The sequence below is a fragment of the Humulus lupulus genome, chromosome 2, assembly GCF_963169125.1.
Source record: "Humulus lupulus chromosome 2, drHumLupu1.1, whole genome shotgun sequence".
Lineage (NCBI taxonomy): Eukaryota > Viridiplantae > Streptophyta > Magnoliopsida > Rosales > Cannabaceae > Humulus > Humulus lupulus.
This window is the reverse complement of record NC_084794.1, coordinates 83,081,937-83,092,044: the sequence shown is the minus strand read 5'-3', so window position 1 is coordinate 83,092,044 and position 10,108 is coordinate 83,081,937. Positions and strand designations below refer to the sequence as shown.

The 10,108-nt window shown below is 38.9% G+C and overlaps 1 protein-coding gene and 1 non-coding gene across 2 annotated transcripts; both read right to left on the bottom strand.

The window, feature by feature from the left end:
- Positions 1-220: 220 nt before the first annotated feature.
- Positions 221-1,138, bottom strand: LOC133814471 (protein FAR1-RELATED SEQUENCE 9-like). Its single transcript, XM_062247426.1, has 3 exons — positions 875-1,138; positions 665-790; positions 221-604 (listed from the first exon to the last, which is right to left on the bottom strand). The coding sequence occupies exons 1-3, from the start codon at positions 1,136-1,138 to the stop codon at positions 221-223; spliced, it is 774 nt and encodes a 257-aa protein (XP_062103410.1).
- Positions 1,139-4,689: 3,551 nt separating this feature from the next.
- On the bottom strand, positions 4,690-4,796 carry LOC133820705 (small nucleolar RNA R71). The gene has a single exon (XR_009887106.1). It is a non-coding gene; the product is annotated as a small nucleolar RNA R71 (small nucleolar RNA).
- Between the last annotated feature and the right edge of the window lie 5,312 nt (positions 4,797-10,108).

Sequence of the window (10,108 nt, the reverse complement as noted above, 5' to 3'; positions counted from 1 at the left end):
TGAATGGATCATGTTGATGTGGACCATCAAAGCTATTTTAATTAAATTTCTTTCCACTTCCACTTGATCCTTCATTCTATAAATACATAACACAAATAATTAAATTATAGAGACTTAATATTTTAAATTATTATGCATATGTAGATATAATATATAATATCTGATGTGAAGAAACCTTATTGCACTCAACTTTTTTCTTCTTTCTAGCTTTTTCAAGGGCTCATTTTGGCCTGCTAGATTTACCACGAACCTTTTCTTTTGTCTTGATTCCTTTAATATTATTCCTCTCTCTGCTGGAAAATTGGTTCTTGTCATAGCTATGTATGATTTGTTCACCTGATGGATCGTCAATTTCTTCCACAATCTTTCTAAGACCACTCTTAGCATAATTGTATGCTTTCTCACTCTTTGATGCCTTTATTACAACACAAGTTTGAAATAATCTACACAACTCTTGATAACGATTAACCATAGCAATTTTAGGATCTTCACTATGGTTATTTGTTGCACAATTATCCAATTTATCTCTCACCTTTGCCTTAATTTTCCTTCTTTTCAAAATATACCGAGAAGGAATTTTCAATATTTTTTTTTTCAGAAAGAACTTTAAGAGCACGTGAACACAAAATACATGTGAATGAAATTTCTTGCAAGATCATGTCACTGTGTCATCAGGTGAATCATATTCAACAATATGATGAAGATACATTTTCTGAAGGAAAAATTTGTACTTAAACAATGTCTCATTCTCATCGTATAAAGTAATAACACAATCATAACTCTCACAAACCTGAGTTTGAAACATGTTTAACACTACTAGGGTATAAAAACTTGATGCATGCGTCAAAATTTCAACCTCAAATGACAATTTTACTTTTCTTTGGGTCACTTTGAAATTAGCTTGTAACTCCTCATAGCGACGATAATCAAGCAATCTTTCAAAATTTTCAAAAAAGCGTAAAAGATTATGTTTATAACGGACAAAATCCTTTATTGCATTATTCATACTCTCACTTCTTTGGGTAGTTGTCATATCAACACAAAATATCTCTCTACCATTAACCAAAGCCCATTTCTCTCGTAAGTCATACATATGTTTCAACCAATCATTTTCCTCAAGATCATATTTGATAAGCATATTATTCCAAGCTTCGACAAATTTGCTTTTTTCATCATAATCATATATGCAATTACTAAAATATTTTGAAAATTCTCTAAACTTCTCAAACACATTGTCAAGATGTTTTGTCGCATTTTGATATATGTGCCAAAGACACAAGCGATGATATATTTCTAAACAGTTGTTTGTTTATGATTATTTACTCCAAGAAACATAGCAAAAGGTCTTCCTTCTTCGTTTTTCTGATATGTAGTATCAAAAATAATAACATCACCAAATGAAAGTACGATGTTATCATAGCAGTATCCGCCCAAAAAATATTGGTTATTGATTAGAGGTGAAAAGTGCACCTTTATTGATCTTAAATGTCAAAATAAATTAAGTTTTGATTATTATTTTCATTTAATTAATATGATATATTTTATGGATGAAAATATTTTATCATAATTTAATTTATTATTATTTTTTAGGAATTAATTGATATTTTGGCATAAAGAAAAAGAAAGAATAAAGAAAGAGTTAAATCTGAAAAAACAAAAGGAAAAAATGGCATTTTGTTGAGGAGAAGCCCAGCCCGTCTCCTCCCCAAGCCCACCGAAGCCCAGGCTACTTTCACCCCCAGCGTGCCACGTGGAGCGCCCCTGAAGCGCCAGCTGTCCAAATACTTCCTTCAGCAGCCTCTTGACCCGCACGCAACCATGACCCTCCAGAAGCACCTCTTACCAGCCTTTCCCAGCAGGCCCAACTTCCCAAGCCCAACGTGAAGCACCTCTCACTAGCCTTTCCCAGCAGGCCCAACTCCCTAAGCCGTAGCCCAACCTCCAGCAGCCCTCTTCCTTCAACTCCCATGTTGACGTGGCACGTTTTCATTGGCTGAAAATGGGTCAAAACCCACTTCTTCCACCAGCCACCTTCAACCCATATTTTGTGGGTATTGGGCCTTGCAAAATTGTCATTTTGAGCTTTAAAGCTCATCTTTTTTTGGTGTTTTTGAAAAAGGGTATTTTGACCATACACCAAAATAACTAGGTTAATATTTATAATAAGATTTGATTTTTTCAAAATCATATTTTATTATTAATATTTCAGATTTATTTTGTAAACCCCATTTTGTTGTTTAATTTTTTTTTAGTCCTTTCCCCCCTCTATAAATAAGGACTCTCATTTCACATTTTGTATGTAATTTTTAGGTAGCAAAACTCTACCAAATTTTAGTCTCATTTATCATATTTTCTCTCTAGAATTTCATGAGAATGTCTAGCATAATAGGCTAACCTTCTTAGGAAGGTTAGGATGATCATATATGTACTATGACTTTGTTTGGTATTTTTGATTCACCATGTGCTTAAAGTTTATATATTTTAGTTATTTATTTTCTTTCATCTCTACTTCTTCATCTTATTATCTATATTTATGTTTACTAATAGTATATAGATTTTGTCATGCACTTTCTATGTATTATCAAATTAGTGAAAATAATATAGATAATATATTTATCATTTTCTCCATCTCACTCATAAACGATAAACGAGTTGATAAACGAGTTTTAGGCTCGTTTATGGTTCTAGTTTTTAGGCTATTTTTCATTAGTTAGGGTTGTTTTATTTCAGATTTATGCTGGTTTGTTCTTGTTTCAGGGTTATTGATGTTAAGTGATGCAAATATTGAAAATGAGCGAAAATGGAATGAAATTGAGACGGATTTGTGACTTTTGGGTGGTTCTGTAAGTAGCGCTACAGCGCTAACTTAGGAGCGCCGTAGCACTAGGAAGAGATCTTGAAGATGTTCAGCACTGACTTAAGCGCTACAACATCAGCGCTACAGCGCTTGGACGCAGTTTTCAGGAAGATTGTTCCTGACTTTAGCGCTATAGCGCTATCAAAAGAGCGCTACAGCGCTGGTGCCCAGTTTTTTCCCCGTATCGTTTCTGAGTTTAGCGCTACAGCGCTACAATGGTAGCGCTATAGCGCTGGTTTCGCGAATTCTGGCATAATTGATTATTTTTTATGGGCAATTCAGTCTTTTCGAGAGGGAACTTTCAGTAGGGTTTTTGGGAATCATATAGGCGACTGAGAGAGGCTGAAAGGCAGACGACGACGGCTGGAGTAAGAACACCATATTGGAGGATTCGTCCCTGAGTTTTCTTCATCTTTTTCTGTCAATTTTCATGTTTGTAATTAAACAATTATATGGCTAGAATGAATATCATAGGCTAAATTTTCTTTTAGGGCTTTTATGTGAATCTTTTGGAAACCCTTGTTATGGTTTAATGCAAAATTGATATTCTTCTTCATCTCTTTCAATTCCTTGCAATCTATGTTAATTGTGCGATTATTGATTGATCACCTCTAATTGCTATTTTATGAATCAAATTGAAATCTGAAAAGAGAAATTTGATATGCTTTGATTGTTTGGATGCAAATTTAATTTAGAACGAAAGTATCTAGATTATTTGTTTATTTTCTGAGTTGCGTGGCTAATGCCCTCTACATGATTCAATTTACCATAGAAATATAGGAAGTTGTCATTTAGATTGAATTTCATAAGTCTTGACCAGATTATGAATTGTTGTTGCAACTTATTTTTGAATAGGGAGAAGGGGATATAGATGTTTGCATTAGGAAATAACAGGGTGGAAAAATAGAGAATCATAATTGTCCTAATCGTGTTTTCTTTGTTAATTTGTTTAATTCTTCACTGCGCTTTGTTAGTATTTTTCTTAGTTTAAAATCTCTGATAATTGCTTAATCAAATAGAATTAAGGGATTAATTGATTGGTAATTGATAAATCAGTCCTTGAGGACGATACTTGGTTTTACCATTTTATTACAAGTTTGCGACTGTGTGCACTTGCATAGCTATAAATATCGCAACAAGTTTTTGGCGCCGTTGCCGGGGACTGAAAATAATTATCAATATCAGTCTAATTAATTTTTATTCTAATTTGATTTTAATTTATTTGCTTCTAATCTGTTTAGTTGCTAAATTTTTCTATCTCAGGTGAATTTTTGTATATGCGTGGTAGAAAAGGAAAAGCCACACTTGTTCCTCTGAATCCCGAGATCAAAAAGTCTTGCAATCAAATCAGAAAGAATAAGAGAGAGGCCCAGAATTCTGTGAAGATGGCACAGAATGATGGGGATGGCAGGAATGGTCTAAATCCAGGAGTTGTACAAGGGGTTCAGGCTCAGACCAACGCTGAGAGGAGTCTGAGAGATTATGTGCTACCCACTCTGACGGGAGTACAAAATAGTATACGCCCACCAGCTGTAGAGGCCAACAACTTCGAAATCAAGCCTGCTATTTTACAAATGGTGCAGTCCTCTGTGCAATTCAATGGGTTGCCCTCTGAAGATCCTCACACCCATTTGTCCAACTTCCTGGAGTTGTGTGGAACCTTCAAATATAATGGGGTGAGTGATGACGCAATCAAGCTTAGGCTCTTCCCATTTTCTCTAAGGGACAGAGCTAAAAGTTGGCTGAATTCTCTGCAGCCAAACTCCATTGTCACTTGGCAAGATCTAGCTCAGAAATTTTTATCCAAATTCTTCCCTCCGTCAAAGGTTGCTAAATTGAGGGGAGAGATAAATAACTTTTGCCAGAATGACGGGGAGTCACTGTATGAAGCTTGGGAACGGTTTAAGGAACTCCTGAGAAGATGTCCTCATCATGGCATTGAACAGTGGATGCTAGTACAGAATTTCTACAATGGTTTATGTCCAACAACCAGAACTATTATAGATGCTGCAGCAGGTGGCACTTTTATGAGCAAGAGCGCAGCTGGTGCTTATGAGCTGCTGGAGGACATGGCTACAAATAACCATCAGTGGTCTGAGGAAAGATCATCAGGAGTCAGAAAGGTAGCTGGGGTGCATGAGCTGGATGCAATTACTGCTTTAACAGCGCAAGTAGCTTCTTTGACCAAGCAGTGCAACAGAGCAGTCTATCTGCTAATGCGGTTCAGATGGCAGTGAGGTGTGAAATGTGTGGTGGTGCTCATTCTTTCGATCAGTGCCCTATCTGTAATAATAACACCCCAATGGATCATGCTCAAGTTCAAGCGGTGGGAAACTTTCAAAGGCCGCTCAATAATCCATTCTCCAACAACTACAACCCTGGGTGGCGAAATCATCCCAATTTTTCGTGGAAGAATAATCAAGGTCAACAACCTCAGTTTCAAGGCCAATTTCAGAATAACATGCCTCAACCACCTATGAATCAAGCTTCGTCATCACTGCAGCCTAGGCCTCAACAATCAATGCCTCAACCTGAGAGACCTAATGAACTGCAAGCTGCCTTGTTGACTCTTACTAATACTCAGACTCAATTTATGACTGAGACCAGATCCTCTATTCGAAACCTTGAGACACAGGTTGGGCAGTTGGCCAATATGCTCAATAACAGACCCCAGGGAAACTTGCCTAGTAACACTGAAGTCAACCCCAAGGAGCAAGTTCAGGCAATTACTCTGAGGAGTGGGAAGCAAACTGAGCACCCTAGACCTCCACAGGCAGTAGTTCAGAATAAAGAGATGGGTGAACAGTCTGGTTCAGAAAGGGTTACTGAAGACCATCAACAGTCAGAACAGAGTCCGCCAGTTGTTATTGAATAGCCAGTTAGAGTTCCATACCCTCAGAGGCTTAAAAAGACTACCCTTGATAAACAGTTTTCTAAGTTTCTTGAGGTGTTTAAAAAGCTGCACATAAACATTCCTTTTGCGGAGGCCTTGGAGCAGATGCCTAGTTATGTTAAGTTCATGAAGGAGATTTTGTCAAAGAAAAGGAGAATGGAGGACTATGAGACTGTTGCACTCACTGAAGAGTGCAGCGCTATTTTACAAAGGAAGTTACCCCAAAAGCTGAGAGATCCGGGGAGTTTCACCATACCTTGCACCATTGGCAAGTTTGAATGCAAGCACGCCTTATGTGATATGGGGGCAAGTATCAATCTGATGCCCTTATCTGTGTTTAAAAGACTTGGTTTGGGGGAGGCAAAACCAACAACTGTCACTTTACAGCTCGCAGATCGAACGTTAACACATCCACGAGGTATTATTGAGGATGTTCTTGTGAAGGTGGATAAGTTCATATTTCCTGCTGACTTTATTGTTCTGGACATGGAGGAGGACACAGATGTCCCCATTATTCTCGGGAGGCCATTTCTAGCCACAGGCCAAGCTCTTATTGATGTTCACAAAGGAGAGCTTAAGCTTAGAGTTCAAGGAGATGAGGTGGTCTTTAATGTCTTCAAGTCTATGAAGTATCCGGTGGCTAGTGACAGTTGCTTTAGTGTGGATATGATAGAAAAGGCAGTCTCCAAGAGAAGGATGAGCAGAGATGCCTTAGAGGCAGTATTATTGGGTGATGAGGGCGATGATGATGAGGATGCTGAGATCAGAGAATGTGTCGACTGGATCAACTCGTTCCAACCATATTGGAAGAAGTTTCAAGAATTAGCGGATGCGACTGATAAACCGCTAACCTCCATTCAGCAGCCACCACCGTTGGAATTAAAGGTCCTCCCAGATCACTTGCAATATGCTTATTTGGGAGAGAATAAAACTTTACCGGTTATTGTGTCAGCTGACCTGTCAAAGATAGAATTGGAGAAACTGTTGAGGGTTTTAAGGGAGCATAAATTGGCCATTGGGTGGACCTTGGCAGATATTAGAGGAATAAGCCCAGCGACAGTGATGCATAAAATCTTATTGGAGGAGAATTGCAAGCCATCCATAGAGGCTCAGAGAAGACTCAATCCAGCCATGAAGGATGTAGTATTGGAGCAGATTCTTAAATGGTTGGATGTTGGGGTGATCTACCCAATTTCTGATAGTGCATGGGTGAGCCCTGTACAAGTGGTACCTAAGAAGGGTGGAATGACTGTGGTGAAAAATGAGAACAATGAACTCATTCCAACAAGGACTGTAACGGGGTGGCGGATTTGTATAGACTATCGCAAGCTCAATAAGGCAACAAGGAAGGATCATTTTCCTTTGCCCTTCCTTGATCAGATGCTTGATAGATTGGCAGGCCACAGCTACTACTGTTTCTTGGATGGATATTCTGGGTATCATCAGATCGCTATTGCACCAGAGGATCAAGAGAAAATAACCTTCACATGTCCTTATGGCACATTTGCTTTCAGGAGAATGCCATTTGGACTATGCAACGCCCCTGCTACATTTCAACGGTGCATGATGGCCATATTTTCAGACATGGTAGACCGGTGTATTGAGATTTTCATGGATGATTTCTCTGTTTTTGGTTCATCATTCGACCTCTGTTTGGGTCACATGGAGAACGTGCTGCGTCGTTGTGAGATGGCAAATCTGGTGTTGAATTGGGAGAAATGCCATTTTATGGTGAAAGAGGGGATTGTTCTTGGCCATAAAATTTCAAGTGAGGGAATTGAGGTAGATAGAGCAAAAATTTCTACCATTGAAAAGCTGACTCCACCAGTTTCAGTCAAAGGAGTTAGAAGTTTTCTTGGTCACGCTGGGTTCTATCGAAGATTCATCAAAGATTTCTCAAAGGTGTCTAAGCCTCTCTCGAATCTGCTTATGAATGGAGTTGTCTTTGATTTCAATGACGAATGTTTGAAGGCGTTCAATTTCTTGAAAGAAAAGCTTATTTCTGCTCCAATTGTGATAGCTCCGAATTGGGAATTGCCTTTTGAGTTGATGTGTGATGCCAGTGATTACGCAGTGGGGGCAGTTCTGGGACAGCGGATTGACAAGGTATTCAGGTCTATTTACTATGCTAGTCGGACTCTAAATGATGCTCAGCTGAATTATGCTACTACAGAAAAAGAGTTGCTAGCTATTGTGTTTGCTTGTGACAAATTTAGACCATATCTGATTGGCAACAAAGTGATTGTCTACACTGATCACTCTGCCATTAAATATTTGATGTCAAAGAAAGATGCCAAGCCCCGCCTGATTAGATGGATTCTGTTGCTTCAAGAATTTGACATGGAGATTCGTGACAAAAAGGGCAGCGAGAATGTGGTAGCTGATCATCTCTCTAGACTTGAGGTGGAGGAGACTGAAAATAAGAAAGCAGTGCAAATCAATGATCATTTTCCTGACGAGCAGTTGTTTGGGGTAAGTGAAACCTTAGCTGTCCCTTGGTTTGCAGACATAGTGAACTTCTTAGTTGCCAAGATTGTGCCTCCTGAAATGTCAAAGCAGCAATTACAGAAATTCTTTTCTGAGGTGAAACACTACTATTGGGAGGAACCTATTCTCTATAGGCACTGTGTTGATCAGATTATCAGAAGGTGTGTTCCTGAAGAAGAGATGCAGTCCATTCTTAATCACTGTCATACTCAACAATGCGGAGGGCATTTTGGAGCATCAAGAACGGCGGATAAAGTATTACAAAGCGGTTTCTATTGGCCTTCATTATTCAAGGATGCCAATGTTTTTGTTAGGGCTTGTGATAGATGTCAGAGAACTGGCAATATCTCGAGGAGAAACGAAATGCCTTTACAAGGGATTCTTGAGGTGGAACTGTTTGACGTATGGGGCATCGATTTCATGGGGCCTTTTCCACCATCTTACAACAATGAATACATTCTATTGGCAGTGGATTATGTATCCAAATGGGTGGAGGCTGCAACAACTAGATCCAATGACGGTAAAACTGTCCTTAATTTTCTACAGAAACATATTTTTACTAGATTTGGCACTCCCCGAGCTCTGATTAGTGATGAAGGGAAACACTTTGTGAATAAGCAACTGAATGCATTGCTGGCTCGTTATGGAGTTTATCACCGAAAAGATTTGCCTTACCATCCTCAATCAAATGGGCAAGCTGAAGTTTCGAACAGAGAAATCAAGAGCATCCTGGAGAAGACCGTTGACAGTTCGAGGAAGAATTGGTCGAAAAAGTTAGATGATGCGATTTGGGCATACAGAACTGCATTCAAAACACCAATAGGCATGTCTCCTTACAGGTTGGTGTTTGGTAAAGCGTGTCATCTGCCAGTTGAATTGGAGCATAGGGCATTCTGGGCTATGAAAAAGTTGAATTTTGATTGGAATGCCGCTAGTGAACGAAGGCTGTTGCAACTGAATGAACTTGACGAGTTCAGAAATGAGGCTTATGAGAATGCCAAGATTTATAAAGAAAGAACAAAGGCTTGGCATGACAAGAACTTAATCAGAAGGGAGTTCCAACTAGGGCAGCAGGTACTTCTGTTCAATTCAAGACTTCGACTGTTTCCTGGCAAATTGAAGTCAAGATGGTCAGGGCCATTCACTGTTGTTCAAGCTTTTCCATATGGTTCTGTAGAAGTTCGGGGCAATTCAGGTGATTCCTTTAAAGTCAATGGGCAGAGATTGAAACCTTACTTAGGCGGTACTTTTGATCAAGCAAAGTCTGTCCTCCTTCTGAAGCCCCTTTGAAGAGGGATCCAGCGTCCGGCTAAATGACGTTAAAGACAGCGCTTTGAGAAGGCAGTTCTCAGTTGTAAATTTTATTTTATTTTATTTGGTTTTGAACAATGATGGGATTTTGTATTTAGTTGTTATTTTTATTTTTATTTTCATGTATTTTTGAACCGTGAAAATCGTGAAAAAGAGAAAGAAAAAAAAAATAATAATAAAAAAAGAATAAAAATAAAAATAAAAATAAATGATAAATGTGGTGATTTCAGGAGTTATAGCGCTACGGCGCTGCACTTGCAGTGCTATAGCGCTCTTCTCAGAGAGGAACAGGCAATTCGGGGGGTTCAACAAGCGCTACAGCGCTGTTAAACCAGCGCTATAGCGCTGGTTCCAGAGGACAAATCACATTTAGCGTATAAGCGCTACAGCGCTACGCTTATAGCACTATAGCGCTCGACCCAGTAAATCACTTACAAAATCAGAAAGGTGCGATTTTTTAACCTCATTTCCTCTTCTTTCTTTTTCTTCATCCCTATTTTCTTTTTCCTATCCTCTCCATAACCTCCATAGCCTTTCCATTACAGCCTTTTTCCCATAAA

Bases quoted from the DNA above. Each gene is read 5' to 3' on its own strand.
- LOC133814471 (XM_062247426.1), bottom strand. From the start codon at position 1,138: ATGCTTATCAAATATGATCTTGAGGAAAATGATTGGTTGAAACATATG. The intron at 791-874 runs GTAAAATTGTCA...TTTCAAACTCAG, and splicing joins TCAAAGTGACCCAAAGAAAA to GTTTGTGAGAGTTATGATTG. The intron at 605-664 runs GTGACATGATCT...GTGCTCTTAAAG, and splicing joins ATGATTCACCTGATGACACA to TTCTTTCTGAAAAAAAAAAT.